Source organism: Grus americana, chromosome Z (genome assembly GCF_028858705.1).
Source record: "Grus americana isolate bGruAme1 chromosome Z, bGruAme1.mat, whole genome shotgun sequence".
Taxonomy (NCBI): domain Eukaryota; kingdom Metazoa; phylum Chordata; class Aves; order Gruiformes; family Gruidae; genus Grus; species Grus americana.
In genome coordinates this window covers 13,677,555-13,694,459 of record NC_072891.1, presented here as the reverse complement: position 1 = coordinate 13,694,459, position 16,905 = coordinate 13,677,555, and the positions used below count along the sequence as shown (strand labels likewise).

At 41.1% G+C, this 16,905-nt stretch overlaps 1 protein-coding gene across 1 annotated transcript; it reads left to right on the top strand.

The window, feature by feature from the left end:
- The first annotated feature begins 884 nt into the window (after nt 1–884).
- Nucleotides 885–16,732, top strand: AGXT2 (alanine--glyoxylate aminotransferase 2). The gene is made up of 14 exons (XM_054809451.1): nt 885–1,005; nt 2,409–2,494; nt 2,896–3,080; nt 3,392–3,515; nt 4,635–4,729; nt 5,864–5,957; nt 7,025–7,118; nt 10,122–10,222; nt 11,321–11,413; nt 12,233–12,365; nt 13,006–13,094; nt 14,610–14,759; nt 15,120–15,218; nt 16,233–16,732. The coding sequence occupies exons 1-14, from the start codon at nt 951–953 to the stop codon at nt 16,341–16,343; spliced, it is 1,509 nt and encodes a 502-aa protein (XP_054665426.1). The 5' UTR covers nt 885–950; the 3' UTR covers nt 16,344–16,732.
- The last annotated feature ends 173 nt before the right edge of the window (nt 16,733–16,905 follow it).

The following is a 16,905-nucleotide window of genomic DNA, read 5'->3' as shown; positions in this document are numbered from 1 at the left end:
ACCAGGTCACAACATCTGTGCTTGTGCTTCTTTATGGCTCTTCGTGTTGATGAAAATTATCTTTATCACTGAAATCAGGGATTTCAAGCTAGCAAAAGTTAAGGTTGAGAAAGATCGAGAATTTCAGAGTCCTAAGGTGTGTAAGCACTGCCCTGGCTAGTAGAAAGTACAAATCTCTGACCCATTGCAGCAAGATCAGGCAGTTTTCCTGCAAAATTTGGGCTGACCGTCAGGGTAGGTGAAGTAAGTGGTCAGTCTTCTGCCTCAGGAACAGCTAGGGTCACCAAAATCGTTGTGAACTATCTTTTGCTGGCAATTGCGTCTAGTTGCAGGGCATGCCAATCACCATTCTAGGGAACACCACCACAAATCTTCTTTTGGTGTTATGAGGAAGGTATTGGAAAAAGGTAACAGAGCCCTTCTCGCTTTTCCCATCCTTGTAGGAGGTTGTGCTAGTACTCTTTACTGAGGAAGCAAAAAAAAAGGAAGAAACTATCCTTTTCCCTACATCATTTTCAATTTCTCCTTATCACCCGTCTATATTTACAGATAATGCCTCCTTCTGTGGTTTTTCTCCTGATGTGACTTTGTTTTGCCGGTCTGCCTCAGGCCTGTTGCTGCCTCAGCCAAGCAGAGTCTGGGTCCGCCACCTTGGGAGCGCACTGCTGCGTGAGGGCGGCCACTGCTCTCACAAACTGTCGCTCTTCTGTGAGGACAAAACACACTCCCTCACAAACACTTTTTTAATTAGCCCACAGAAAACGACTCAACATGGGACAGAATTGGATTACGCCGAAATTAAGCAGCCAGCCCTCGGATAACAGCAATTAGCGTTCTCGCCGTGGCACCAACCGCTGCTCCCGCCAGCACGTGCGCACGGGCCCCGCGAGGGCGGGGCGAGGGGCGGGGCCGCGCGTCGTCCTCCCGGCTCTGCCCTGGTACCGGCAGACATGGCGAGACGGCTCGGGACGCTGCTGTGGGGGTGCAGCCGCCGGCTTGGCAGCGGTGAGGGACCGGTGCGATAAAGGGAGGCGGCTCGGCTGTGCCGGAGCAGGGCGGAGCAGCCGTCCGAGTCCCGGCGGGACGGGGCAGTCGCGGTTTCCCGGGCGGGGGCTGCCCGCGGCCTGAGGGGCTGAGGTGGCTCGTTCCGCGGTGGGGGCTTGCTCCGCCGGCGTCTGCTGGAGCAGCTGCTGTGCACGGAGTCCAAAGCCCTCGCAAGCCTGGGCCAGGCGGGTTGGACGGGGGGTGGGTGTCATCGTGTCTCCCTGAAAGTCAGCTCTCACGGGCATTTCTGATTGTAGCACCGTGTTTGTACATGGGGGTGGGGAAAAAAGCACTTTGAGTGTAGCTGTAGATCCCTTTGAAAGAGTTCCAAAGGCAGAACTTCTCTAACTTCTGGTTTTTAATTAATATTTTTGAGACTGGACTCTTGTAGATGATTAATTCATTAGTGCTGTAAGTGGTTGTAAGGGAGGTGATGGTGTGTGTAATTTATTTCCGGAAACTTTATTCTTCATTTACATTTTAATGTGTTTTAGAAATTGTTTAAAACCTTAGACATTTAAAAATAAATGTATTGTTCTCAGCAGATAGCGATGCAGAAAGTGTATTTAAATTATAACTTTTTCTGATACCAGCTTAATTACACTTCTAGTTAAATGAAAGGTAGGACAGTGTAATGTTTTTAGGATTTTGGAAAGAGGACAAAAGATGGCAGAGTTGTCAGGGCCTTGAGCACACTTTGTCTGCCCTGAGCAGCCCCCCTAGGGCCTCTGCCTGTGTCTGCTGCCCAGGAGCCCTGTTTCAGCTCAGCCCTGAGCATTCAGTCCCTGCCTCAGCTGTGCCATGGGCATAGCCTTGCCAGTGATCCAGCCTCTGGCCCTCCTGGATGGACCTTGGACCGATGTAACCTTGTCTCCAGCCCTGTCTCTGGCCCCATCTGCTGCTGCTCCTCACTGGGCTCCCTGGGTGGACCCTGGACCTGATTGACCTCCTCCACTGATGTGAGGCACTCCCAGAGGACCCTGCTTTGCCCACCTTGCTCAGATCTATTGGGACTGCACCCTGGTCCCTGAGAGCACTGCCTGTGCTGCAGTCACCCTGGGCTCCTGGCTCACACCCTTGTATTAGAAAATGATTTTTTTTTAAGTCTGTTTCTGTCAAAAATAAAAGTCCATGTGCAACTGAAACGTAAGTTTTAGTGGATAAACATGAAGCGCTTTTTTTTCACTTTTTTTTTCTACATATATTTTGCCTTTACAAATATTTAATTATTTTTTTCCCCCAAGAAAATCTCAGACAAAAAAAGGCCCCAAAACTTGCTTTGTGTATTCTCTGAACAAGCTTATCGAGAAACTTTCAGATGTGCCCTTTGGTAAGTGTTTGATAATTCTCTTACTATTTTGTAGTTGCCTTTAGCCAGCAGAGATGGAAAAGCTCTGTCTCCACACAAGCAAAAATGCCTCCTTGCGATTTTGCACCTGAAAAATACAAAGTAAGTCATACATACTACACTGAATTTAAGTAAGACTGCATTACTAGATCTGAGTGATAGGCTCATCTGCTGTAAATAGTCAGTGTGTTAAGTATGATTATAAAATTTGCTTGTTTGGGAAAAAAACAATTGTTACAGCCAGGATATAACCTGTAGGTATACCTGTGTGACAATTCTATAACTTATGAATAAATTGTTGATTTTAAAAACTTAAGGAAGAGATAAGTGCAGTCTTGTTTCAAAAGCTGAGTTTCAGAGGTTTGTAGAACCCTCTGTGTGCCAGAATTTGTTCTGTGAACAGCTGCTGTAGACAGCTGGGTAATCGATGTGATCCACTACAGCTCCGCTAGTCTGGAACTTTAGAAAGTATAAATGAATACTAACTTTTTTATTCTGCTCAGTCCTATTCATATGAACGTATGCTGAAGATTCGTGAACAAAATATTTCTCCTTCACTGCGAACATATTACAAGAAGCCATTGTTGCTGCATCAAGGACATATGCAGTGGTTGTTTGATTATGAAGGACGAAGATACCTTGATCTCTTTGCTGGAATTGTCACTGTCAGTGTTGGTCACTGTCACCCGTAAGTATACTACTATTTGATTTATGCTGTAAAATACAGGAAGAGATACCTATGTTGGTTTTGATCTTCATTACTCTGTGGCACCGTGAGCCTAAAACCAGAATATAATTCACTGAATTGTCATGTATCACTTATATTAAGGTCAATTTTCACTACATTTTGAAGAATTCATTAGTTTTGTCTACTTGTTCATCCATTTGGAGAATGGTGCAGTGTCTGCATTTTCAGAATTAATAACAGGTAGGTTTGTGCATGTATGAGTGCACGTTTGTAGAATTGAATCCCTTTGTCTCTTCTTATGCTACATGCAGGAAGGTAACTATGGCTACCCAGAAGCAGCTTTTTCGCCTGTGGCATACCACTAATATCTACATGCACCCATCAATGCAGGAGTATGCTGAAAAGCTAACTTCTCTACTTCCAGATCCACTTAAGGTAGTTTGCTTCTGACAGGAGCAGGGGCTGGTGAAAGGGGTGTCTGTTTGTAAGAACTATTTAATATAAAAATATTTATTAAATAAAGGAGAACTGCAATATCTGTGGAGAGAAAATGTGTATGGGGACTACCGACTGTCAGATAAAGAGAGCATGGTGACCCTCAAGGCCTTTTCTTTACACCCAGATGTAAACAAGCATAATATCCCAAGCTGCTGTTCTGTTTGTTCTCTCCCTCCAGTTGTCACTGTGAAGGGGCATTGCCAGCTTAAAAATTACTGAAGGAACTAAGATGATGTTAATTATTCTTATATGTAGCCAGCCTTAATTTGCTTGATTTCATGAAAATTCACAGTGAAAAGTATTTGACAGTACTTTGTATAGTGAGCTTTACTGACATTTAAATAAATAAACCACGTAAATACTGCATTTCATATGCCCAGAAACAGTAGGAAAAATATTGGTTTTGTTTTCAGGTAAAATAAACTGATGATAAAATGAAATTGTGCTAGCAGAAAGCTGTGAAGCTATTGGAGTCTTGAAAATGGAAGGAGAGGAAAAAAAAAAGCATCTGCATACTTTAAGCAGTGGAGAATCTCAGTCACTTCTGAAAATTAACTTTAAAAGCAGTGACACTAGAATTTGAGCTGTTTTCAAATCTGAGAACTTGTATTCAGGATAACCCCTTAATCCTCATTTGCTCCCAATAAGGAAACTCTGCTTACCTCTTCTGTTCCATGGTTGTGTCTGTGTATGTCACTCCTAGTAACTAACATGCAGAGACACTGTACAGCCCTTTTTACCTTTGTGAAGGTTATTTCTATTCAGTCAGTCATGCTCAGTTTGACACACACACTTTATTTTTTCTTCAAATCACTGTTCCATCTTAGGAAAACCTGAAGACTCCAACTCCTAAAAGATTTTTCTGTACTCTTCCTGAGTAGGTGAGCTTGATCTTTGTTCTCATGTATAGTGTATGGGCAACACTAATTTACTGCAGTGAAGTCACCTTGTGGTATTGATAGGTTATAGCTCATAATGTTATTGAGTGACATGGTCTGATGCCAGACAAGGAGGTGGTGGTTGTGCACTGTCCTGATCCTAAGCATTCTCCTGTAGGTGGTTTATCTAACCAACAGCGGGTCAGAAGCCAATGATTTGGCTATGTTCATGGCAAGGCTGTATACTCGTAACTTCGACATCATCTGTTTCAGGTAATGGTCATAGATCTTTACAAAACTCGTTTATGTATGTGATCAACCTCTATATGCCTAAACCAAGAAATAAAAAAGAAATCTTTAACCCCAGATCTGCCGAGGGGAACACTATAAAGTTATTTTAATTGACAAAGAGGAGTAAAACAGGAGTTGAAGATTTGATACAGTATATTGGGACTAGTTTGCATACAAAACACAACCTGCAATTTTTGCTTTTGTTACTTACAAAAGGGTCTAGTCTCTGTATTCAGGGTGTGCTTTGGTGCACCATCATTCAGGGCCAGAGCAGGCTTCAGCAACTGCTACTTTCTTCCTTCCACCCCTGAAGTGCCCTCTATCTGGGGGTACAAAGGTACCTCTGGAATAGCGGTGCAGTGAACTGCAGCAGGAAACTGCTCTGGCTGAAAGCTAACCTGGCAAAAAGATTGTTTTGCTTTGTTTGTTTTGCTACCTTATTTTTCTGCCAGATCTCTGAACCATAGTTCACTGCACAGGTACACAAACAGGTCTTCTGGCTTAATGACATAGCTGGTGCTGGGTTGAGTGCTCTGCAAGCACCAGTGTAAGCAGTTCTTTTTACTATGCATCCCAGGCAGCCTCAAATTTTAGAATAAAAGGCCTTGTTATGAAGGGTTGTATTTTTCTGTTACTTTGTTCAGCAGAACCTTAGGTACCCACCTAGCTTGTATATTCTCATTAATGAACTTTTGATTTGTATATAAAACTGGCAGCAAACCACCATGTAGTTTAATGATTGGCAACATCTTTTGGAGAGAGCAGTTCCCAAGATTCAAAGAACAGAGGTATTTGCTCTGTAGGGCTCAGGTGCTCAGCTGAACTTTGTGAGGCGGTGTCTGAATTGCTGTTTGGTCCAATCATTGTTCTCTTCTTCTTGCAAACGTTACCTCACAATTTTAACATTTGAAATTTCAGGAAACCAAAGCAGATGGGCAGTCATGGATCTTCCAAAACCAAAGCAAAAAATGCAGTTGGCATCTTCTTGTTTTGACTGTAATAGTGCACATTTTACCCAATAATTTGTAGCTTAGAAGCATGCCTTCTCAGAACTAATATTGATATACTCTCTTCTTGGAAATGAGTGATGTTCATGTGCTTTGTTTGTTTGCACAGAGGAGCATACCATGGAGGCAGCCCTTACACGTTGGGATTGACATCTATTGGTCTTTATAAGCATGGTGTTGCCAATGGCTTTGGCTGTTCAACAGTGAGATTTTTATGTTTATATTTAATAATCTGGGCAACTAACAGTTTATTTTAATATTTTAACAATTAGTACATTTTCTGTCACTAACTAAACTGCAGTGTAGCTGTTCCTGCTGTGTAAGCAGAAGAGCCAGAGTGCCCATTCCTTCTCCGTATAGTTACTTATGCTAATTTGGAGTTGGGACAGCCATAACATGAGTTGTCATGATTTACAGATCTTTGGTCATGCTTGGTGCTTGCATGGAAGTCTATGTAAGATGTGAAATCATACTCAAAACCCCTTTTCCCAAGATTGTTTTGGCAAATCTGTGCAAAGCTGCTTTCAGCTGGTCTGAAGTAGATCCTCCCGTGGAATGAAATAGAAACCCTGTGATGTCCCTCATTTCAGCAAAACAGGAGACATATCTGTTAAGGAGATTCACTGGGCATAAATGGCAATATGTTACCTTCCTGCCCCTGAGCAGATGGGAGTAACTTTCTGTCTACCAGAAGCTGGCATTGGCTACTCTCATCTGTGCTGGTGATAGCTCAGCCACAGCACTGGCTATAGGAAGGCCCCTTTATAGCAGCCTTCCAACCTGGCTCAGTAAATGAGTTGCCTGAAGTCATTCGGTATTTCATCAGCAGTCAGGATTGGAAGGCTGGAGTTCCCAATTTCGAGCCTGTAATTACTGTAGATCTGCCTGTTTCCCTGTATTTTTCAGGTTTTTATCATACTTTTTATTATTGAAGTACTGCCAGTAACTCTAAAAATGTTGCTGTTAATCTTAGATAACCAAAACTGCTGACTAAATTAAAGAAAAAAACAAAGGAAATCATCAATTGAGAGACTATCGCTGGAATAGTCTAAACTTACTGGTTCCAACAAGTCTCTGTTCTACCATTCCTTGAGGGAAAAGTTTGGTGTTATTCCACAAGTGTTCTTCAGACAAGTGGCTTGAACTAGGTATGCCCTTTGACTCTAACAGACTTTTTTTAGTTTTCTTCATTAGTCATCTCTAAGTCTGATCAAAACATCTCTTAGAAAGGTGTCATCAAATCTGTAGCTATTTATTTTATGCTTGACAGACAATGTTACCAGATGTTTTTCGTGGTCCATGGGGAGGCAGCCATTGTAGAGATTCTCCAGTGCAAACTGTTCGAAAATGCAGCTGTTCTGAAGGTTGGTCAATAACAAAAAGTATTTGGCTTTTAGATTAAAGAATACCTAGGGGGATGTGGAAATAGGTTATATTTACCTCCTCAAGTGTTGTGGTTTAGCCCCAGCCGGCAGCTAAGTACTAGGTGGCTGCTCGCTCACTCGCCTCTCCCAGTGGGATGGGGCAGAAAATCAGAAGAAAAAGGTAAAACTCATGGGTTGGAATAAAGACAGTTTACGAGGATAACAAAGGGAGAGGAAAATACCAGCAACAATTCTAATAAAAGAACATACAAAGCGGGTGATACACAATGCAATTTGCTTACTGCTGTCCCAGTAAACTATCCTTATCCCAACCCATGAGGTTTTGCCTTTTTCTTCCCATTCTCCTCCCCATCCCACTGGGGGGAGGGTGGGTAGTGAGCGAGCAGCCACATGATGCTCAGCTGCTGACTGGGGCTAAACCACAACAATCTGTCATAACAGTCTCTCGGGGCAGGAGCAATGGTGTGTGCTGTTGGATTGTTGCATGCTGCATCCGGAGCTCACAGCTGATGTAGCTGGCACAGCCCATGCTCATAGTCTACAGGTTGAAGATGTCGATTTTGAGGAAGTTGCTGGGTACCAGTTGCTGAAGCCAGTTCTGGTCCCATCAATGCTGCACTTTGCTCAGCTTCATCAGAGTTCATCCTTCATTAATTTGGGTCATTCTTACTGTAGCACCATCAATATGGCATATAGCAGTTGTAGTGATGACATACAATGGCAGGGTTATTTAGCAATTAACATCATACAATTTAATTTATTGGCTAGTCTCACCCAAAATCAAATTCTCATGTTGGACTTCCTCATCCTTCTGCATCACCCACCAAGGGCACCCAGGTCCTCGAGCAAAAGCAATCCCGTGGGTGGGTTTGCTTTTGACTGTGGCAGGAATAATCCAGACTGTCTTCCCCAACATATTCTTCATGTGCACCACGGGGACTTTATCCCCTTCTACAGGACGTGGAAGTTTTGATTGGGCAGGGCCAGCTCGATTGGTAGGTCCCCTACTGTTAACTAACCAGGGGGCCTTTGCTAAATGTGTATCCCAATGTTTGAGGGTCCCACCACCCATTGCTCTCAGCGTAGTCTTCAGCAGTTCATTGTATTGTTCGATTTTCCCAGAGGCTGGTGCATGACAGAGGATGTGATACCTCCACTCAATGCCATGCTCTTTGGCCCAGGTGTCTATGAGGTTGTTTCAGAAATGAGTCCCGTTGTCTGACTCAATTCTTTCTGGGGTGCCATGTCACCACAAGACTTGTTTTTCAAGGCCCAGGATGGCGTTCTGGGTGGTGGCATGGGACAGGGGAGATGTTTCCAGCCATCCAGTGGTTGCTTCCACCATTGTAAGCACATGGTGCTTGCCTTGGTGGGTTTGTGGGGGCGTGATGTAATCAATCTGCCAGGCCTCCCCATATTTATATTTTCAGCCATCATCCTCCATACCACAGAGGCTTTACCCGCTTGGCTTGCTTGATTGCAGCGCATGTTTCACACTAACGGATAACCTGTGCGATAGTGTCCATGGTCAAGTCCACCCCTCGATCATGAGCCCATCTATATGTTGCATCCGTTCCCTGATGGCCTGAGGTGTCATGGGCCCACCAAGCCATAAATAATTCACCTTTATGTTGCCAGTCCAGATCTGCCTGAGCCACTTCAATCTTAGCAGCCTGATCCACCCAATGGTTGTTCTGATGTTCCTCAGTGGCCCAACTCTTGGGTACATGGGCATCTACATGACCTACTTTTACAGCCAGCCTCTCTAGCCAGGCAGCAATATCTTGCCACACTGGGGCAGCCCAGGTGGGTTTGCCTCTGTGCTGCCAGTTGCTCTGCTGCCGTTGCTGTAACCACCCCCACAGGGCATTTGCCACCATCCACGAATCAGCAGAGAGGTGGAGCATTGGCCACTTTCCTCGTTCAGCAATGTCCAAAGCCAGCTGGATGGCTTTCACCTCTGCAAACTGCCTCGATTCACTTTCTCCTGCAGCAGTTTCTGCGACTCGTCGTGTAGGACTCCGCACAGCAGCCTGGTTAAGATTTGCAAGGGCAACAAAAGAAAATATTGCAGAGAACATCAGGCACCTGCTTCCTACTGAGGAAAATTTTGGGCAGGTGACTCATCATATTATTAGATTTCTTATTAAAATCCCAGTCTTTGTTTCTAGCATTTGTCATGATCAGCTGTGGAAGCTGTGGAACTGAGTTTAGCATATCTAGAAGAACAGGAATGTCGATTGGTGTTTTCTGCTGTTTCTGAAGTTTTGACAGCTTTCCAGCTTTTGTTTTGGGATAATATGAACAGTAAGGACAACCTGAAGCCAGTGATAGACAAAAAGTCTTATATGAGGTAAAACATTCCATACGCAGCACAATATGAAAGCTCCTCTACTGCCCTTCCGTTAACAACAATTATAGCAATTTTTTTCCACTGTTTCAACAGGCACTCTTTTTAGTATTTTAATTCACATGCATACATAACAGAATGCTTTCTTTTTAGCTTTGCCTTCCCTAGTGAATGAGAGCATTGGCTGTACTAGTTCCTCTGTTCTTTATTTCAGTATAGACTGATACACAGCTGTATTATCCAGAATCCTCATATCTGCACCTAACAATTCCTTATGTCTTGTGCTGATTTTTATTAACCCCTGAGAAAGTGCTTATTCCTTCTGCTGATGTAGGTGATTCACAAACACTTTCTTTAACCTACAGTTTACTGACCTGTATAATGTGTAACATCTTCTCATCTGGCAGCTTTGCCTTGCTATTTTGGAACTGGCATTCCTTAGAGGTATAAATGGTTTAAGAGAAAATAAGGGACCCTGTCCTTTAGTCTTTAGCTTTTTCTTGTGTATTTGAGAGGTGATATTTACCATGCAGTCAGATAATACTGGTTGCTTAGATGTGTAATTTCATGTTTTGAGGTTAGTTTTATGTCATTTTAAGTAAATTCCTTCTAACTATTTCCCCTGTAAACAGGTGTATGTCATGCAAACGACCAGTACATTGAACAGTTCAAAGATACTCTGAATACCTCGGTGCCAAAGACAATAGCTGGATTTATCGCTGAACCAATTCAAGTAGGTGGTTTGCCGTTTCTCAGTTGTGATAGCACAAATAGTGTGAAACACTCAAATCTGATATTTTTAACTACATCCTAAACATAGACTTCTGCTGATTTTTATATTTTAATGCCTTAAACACCTTAAATATTTGAAAAATGGATGCACTGTCTTAAAATTTCAGCTTTTTTCACTGATTTCAGTGGAGCTAGAATTTTGCTCATGAAGTTAAATTAAGCAGAGAATCACGATTAAACATACACATTCTGCATTTAAGTAGTGAGTATGAGGCATGCTATTGTTTAGTTTCTAATGCCTTCTTCCAAATTTCATACTGCTTTTCTCTTTACTATTAGTATTACTATTTAACTCAATTCCCCTTCTAGCTCTTCCCAGCCATGTTGTTGACTTATTTTTAGCAGCTCTCCAGCAACTGGTGGCCACAGGATTTATTCTCTTGCTGCTTCACCCTGGTTTCAGAACTGCTGTATATGTGGTTCTTAAATAGGAAGAATGGAGAATATATCCTGGGAACAGGAAAGGCAAGGAAGAAACAAAAAAAGGGAATTGTGACCACAGATAAAATTGGAGCTGTTCTCTGGTTTTGCTGTCTTCTAAGCCTTTACATACTTAAGTCTAAGAGGCTGTTGCAGTCCAGGTGTAGAGTGGAATTTCTGATCCAAATGAAAACTGGCAAGGTGAACAGAAATTGAGGAAACAATGTTTTAAACAAAACAACCAAAGAAAGGTTGTGAATTCTGTGCTTAACTTTGTCATCAAACAGAGTTTCTAGGTTTCTCAGTGTATAGGTTTTCAAGGTGCTTGTTTTGGCAGTTTATCTTTAATCAACTCTGTCGTACAGTGGTTCAGTTTACAGTATGGCCTCACGCACATTTATACCAGCACAACTAACGTAACAGCAAACTGCCCTGAAGAATGGGAATGAGTGACCCGAGCAGGAACTTTTTGAAGCAGTTTCAGTGCTGAAGACAGAAGGTTGGACAACAGTCTTGCTATTACTTGAGGGCTGCTGGTATTTTGACTTATTGTAGGATAGTCTGGAACTCCTGTTTTCTTGTCTGTTCTTGAAGACCTTGTCTTTTTTTGTTTTGGCAGGGTGTTAATGGAGCTGTTCAGTACCCAAGAAGTTTCTTAAAGGGAGCTTATCAGCTAGTACGGGAAAGAGGGGGCGTTTGTATTTCAGATGAAGTGAGTTGGTTTTTTACATTAGAACTGTATAGAGTTTGGAGTACGTCTGAAAGTTGTCTTTAACGAATCCAAATGAAGGCAAACTGGAAGCCTGGAAAGAATCTAATTGAAATGCTGTACACTTCATAGCTTAATAACACAGTGCGTCTTTCCAAGCGTAGGAGCCTCACAGTTTTTACTGCCTTTATTTGCTATGTGGTATTTTGATTTTAGACATAGCTAATATTAGTAGCAGACTAACAGTCCTTACCTTTTGGGAGCAGTAAATTTACACAAATATGCAGCTAATAAATGCCAACTGTGATGTAAGGTGTGTCACAATAACACTTTCTCTTATGAGTGTTGTTGGCATACATAAACTCCAGAAGGGAGTTGATTGCTGTACCTCTGCAAATACATTTTATAAATAGAATTTGCTTAGCTAAAACTATTTTGAAATACTAGCAAGCGCTTCAGAGTGACAATAATGCATACCTCAAGCATTGCAGTAGTAGAAAACAGCAATCATGGGGTTGCTTTTGAATGTGATAAGCAACTGCATTTCCTCTGCATTTTGAAATGGAAGCTGCAGCTTATTTGTGCATCTCACCACGCCTAAGATGTGGTGACATATTATCTCTTTCACATGTGAAAGAAAAACTCAATTACAATAAATAGTATTTTGTGCAAAGCCATGTGAATAAGGATCCTAATGCAAGTTGACTCCAGATGTAGTTGCAGTTTAATGCAAATCAGTACCAATAGAAAGAGAAGAAAAAGAAACCATATTGTAAAGTGTGAGAAAGTGATGGGGATTTCTTTGTATTCTTCTTTCGAAAGGTACAGACAGGATTTGGACGGACAGGCAGCCATTTCTGGGGATTTCAAACACATGATGTAGTCCCTGACATCGTTACTTTGGCTAAAGGAATTGGTAATGGCTTTCCAATGGCAGCTGTTGTTACAACAAAAGGTAAGTGTTCTGTTCTGCTAAGATTTAAAATAAAGCAATTACAAAATATGCTGTACAACAATTACTGGAAAGATGTGTGTTCACCCAGCTGAGCTTTATTATTAATCTTCGTCTCTATCTTTTGACAAATGGATACGCATTCTTCACTTGTTTTATGAAGTGCTGTGCTATACCAGTGCAAAGCTTTATTGAAATGGGGTTAGTTGTGTAATTGAAGCAGGGATGGCCTTGTGAGTCATTGGTAGAGCGGTAAGAGATCCTGGAAATCCTCACTGGATTCACTGTTTCGCTAATCAATGTACTGAGTATAAAAGGCAGCATGATTCATACAAATGACTGGCTGAATCTAGTGAAGAAAATTTGTAGCTGTCAGTTGAAGAGGACAGCTTACAGCACATGTTAGAAGTGTGACTTTTTTAAAAAAAAAAGTGTCTGCTAGACACTGTAGTTTTCAGAAATAGTGATATTTTGCACAGACTACTTGCAGGAAAAATATTAAATCTTCCTATTGTGTTGTCTCTAGTAGAATAAGAGTTGAAGCACAGCAAATTTAACTTAACAGTTGAGTTAAAGCAGGTAAGTACTGTTACCAAACATAAGACAACTGTAAGAGTAATCAGTGTTGTTCTTTTTCTTTTAGAGATTGCAAGTTCCTTGGCTCAAAACCTTCACTTTAATACATTTGGAGGAAGCCCTTTGGCCTGCGCAGTTGGAGCTGCAGTTCTTGATGTAGGGAGAACGTTATATAAATTTATGTAGTCCACATTTTTTCTTGTAGCAAAAGATGAAAAATGTTTACATTTATTCTTACTATGAAGTTATATGTGGGCCATTCTTTAAATAATTCTGTAAAATACATAAACGTATGCATGGATTATTCATACGTGGCCAATGTGCCCTATGTGTAGGAAAAATTCCTGATTAGTTCCATTGCAAAAATTTTCATCCTTCTAGCAAGCATAGGAATCCTCTAATTATGTTTTTTAGAATAATCTTTTTTGGTCTCCCTTACATTCTTTACTTTGTTAATAAAAATGTAGGAAAGCACTTAGCTAACTCTTTCATAGGACTACGCAAATCCTCAGCTAAACCAAATTTATTGTCTGGTACACATGCTTAACAGAATTGTTTTAACTCCACAGCTTTTACCTTATGCCTAAAAAGACTTAAGGACCAGATAGTTAAAAATATTTAAGGTCAGAATTCCTTTTGAAAAAAAAATTGCCTCATGAAAAAGACAATAGAAAAATTTGTAAAGTTTCACTTACTAGCCAGAAGACAATCAGTCAGTGGGCAGTAGGTTGCTCTTTAATTTGTCTTGATCATGTACAGACCATTTGTCCTTGAATTTCATTCCATTACAGCAGACACTGTTTCTATTCATGTTACTTTACTGAGTGTTTTGGGGGTTTTTTTAAGCTATTTTATAAGATGGTTGATCAGATAAATAAAAAGATTTTTAAAAATTTACAAAGAAGAAAGTCTGAACCCATGTTTTGGGTTTTTTTGGCTCTGAAGTAACTTGGAGCCTGGATCTGAAATAAGTCCAAGGAGGTTGTCAGAGTCAGGAAGAATAAAATGGAGTTCAAACAAAATGGGAAAAAAAAGGAGAAAAAAAAGGAGAAACACCCACTTTAACTTCTGTTGTTGTATTTTTGGTTTTTTCATGTGAATTTTCTTAATGCAAATATTAAGTTCATAAAATGGCTTGTGCATGTCAGTGCTGATAGCTGGCTGCATGTCAGAACTTTGAGTAAGGAGAGCAGAGTAAGGAACCAAAAAAAGATTGTGATTAATTAGATTCATCAACACCATGCTTTTTAAATCACTCAAGTTGTTCCCTGAAAGACTGCCTAGTACACATAGGTATGCCTTGTCAAATTATATTCTTCTTGTGACATGAGAAAGATTTAAAATATTTCTGGTAAGATTTTGAAAATAATCCTGCTGGTCAGGTATTTTTCAGTTATGACTACATGTGAGCATGAATTACTGGATTATGTTTATGGCATAATAAGTAAAAATGTGAAAAATGCCACAGCAACACCAAAATATTATGTTCAGTTGTACTCTGATGCCATTAGAGGATTGTAAGAGAAGAAAAATGTAAGCACTGTAGTAGTGAAGAAGCATAGTCTGCAAGGAAGTGAGATAAACATAACGTGTCATTGAGCTAAATGGGGATTAACTGACTGTATTGGAAGCTTTTCCTGCAACACTGTCATAGTACATCATTTTAACCAGGCTATTGAAGAAGACGGTCTACAAAAAAACAGTGAGGACGTGGGAACATATATGCTACTGGAGTTGGCTAAACTACGGGATAAATTCGAGATTGTTGGAGATGTCCGTGGCAAGGGGCTTATGATTGGAGTAGAAATGGTGAAAGATAAGGTCAGTGATTTACTTTATTCCTTTCAATTTACAGTGCAATTGAAAGTTTTATCACATTTTATTTCAGTTGAAATAATAGAAAGATTTTCTATTAAGAACCAGCTAGTGCAGTGAGAAAATATTGCTCTGGCTAAAAATGAGCCAGAACATTCCAGCATTTCAAATATTTCAGAAGCTTTGAGTAAACAGTGACTTGTGTACCTTAATTACATAAACTCACCTTAGAAAGCAGATAAATTATGCAGCTAATGTTTTCAGCCAGAGGTAGGGGTGGGATTTATTGGAGAGACTGGAATATACATCTTTTTCATAGAACTTATTCAGAATATCTAAGTGAAGTTTAATGTTCACTTTCCTTAGGATAGTCGCCAGCCTCTTCCAGCTGAAGAAATCAATCAGATCTGGGAGGACTGTAAAGAAATGGGGGTTCTGATCGGCAGAGGAGGACTCTGCAGTCAGGTACTGAACCTCTGGTTATACATAAAGCTTATTTTCATACAATCATAGAATGGTTTGGGTTGGAAGGGACCTTAAAGATCATTTAGTTCCAACCCCCCTGCTGCAGGCAGGGACACCCCCCACTAGACCACATTGCCCAAAGCCCCATCCAACCTGGCCTTGAACACTTCCAGGGATGGGGCATCCACAGCTTCTCTGGGCAACCTGTGCCAGTGCCTCACCACCCTCACAGTAAAGAATTTCTTTCTAACATCTAATCTAAATCGACCCTCCTTCAGCTTGAACCCACTACCCCTTGTCCTGTCACTACACTCCCTGATAAAACAGTCCCTCACCATCTGACGACAGAAAAATTTAAACCGAAAGTTTAAGATTCTTATGGAAGTTAAATACTCTTGGAAACATTATAATTTAGATCAAACATTTGGATTGAATAACCTAAGTTCTTGACAAGTTAAACTGTGCATATATCACTCCCCAATCAACATGCATTCAAGCTATAGTACCCTAACTGAAAGTTAGCATTTAGTGATTCTTTGATAATACATTCTCTTAGAAGCCCTAAAAAAAAGCCTGTAATATAACAGTAAATCAGCTGACACAGTGCAAGAGGCTGCCATTCTCAATGCATACTACTTTTACCTGTGGCAATGCTGCCAGAAAGGAAAATACACCTACGTCTCTGTTCTTTCTTAGTACAAACCCATCTGAGGTTTTAGACTAGCTCTATCTGGAATAACAGACCTGCAAACATAATCTACTCTAGTCAGGTCTCTTTTGGAGGTAGCTGCTTTGTCACAAGAGTGGAGGGGATGTAGTCAAGTCCAAAATTGCTTCACTTAAGACTGCATTTATCAAAAGCCTCAGTCCCTGCTCTGCTGTTCTCCTATATGTTATTTTTCACAGTTTTGGTTAGATTTTTTTGGGCAGAAGGTGATTGCCAGTCTAGATGGGCTGCTATAAACTGTATTCTTCCCATACAATTTTAAGGATTTTTCTTTTCTTTCTCCTCAGACATTTAGAATTAAACCTCCTATGTGCATTACTAAAAAGGATGTCGACTTTGCTGTGGAAGTATTTCATTCTGCTTTACAGAGACACATGGAAAGAGCAGCTGCAAAATAGACTTGATTTGTTTCACAGAACCCCAGATACTTGCCACCCAGGCTCTGCACTAATCTACACTGGATAAGAAAAGTGTTGTCTGAAGATGAAATGCTTGTTCAGTATCATAAGAGCAGTCTGACAGATCCAGTGTTTAATATAAAGAACACGCTCTGATCTGTTTTGTAAACATGCAGTTCAGTTCTACAGTGCTGTCTTGTATTAGCTGCACACCTGTTATAGCATTAGCATAAAACCCCCTGATTTGATTAACTGGGTATCACACGAAGAGGCAGACACATATTAATCTCTCATCTATGAAAAACAAAACAACAAAAACATACTCATGACAAAATTGGTAATTGTTAGAAAGAGTGACAGCAAATTAATAAAGTTGTTTTGGGGAAGTACCTGCTGTTTGGACTTTGTACCCTTGGGGTAGATGCAGCACTGCTCTGGCCATCTTCTTTTGTGCTGCAGCATTTCCTGTTGGTTCTGAATGTGTCTTCAGAGAAGCGCACAGGCTCCTGGTGTGCAGTGGGTCTAGTGCAGGGCACTGCCCCACTGCCTCCCACAGCCGTCA

Excerpts from the sequence above, each read along its gene's own strand:
- AGXT2 (XM_054809451.1), top strand. The coding sequence starts at position 951 with ATGGCGAGACGGCTCGGGACGCTGCTGTGGGGGTGCAGCCGCCGGCTT. Across the intron at positions 1,006-2,408 it reads CAGCCGCCGGCTTGGCAGCG|TTGCCTTTAGCCAGCAGAGA; the intron begins GTGAGGGACCGG and ends ACTATTTTGTAG. Across the intron at positions 15,219-16,232 it reads GAGGAGGACTCTGCAGTCAG|ACATTTAGAATTAAACCTCC; the intron begins GTACTGAACCTC and ends CTTTCTCCTCAG.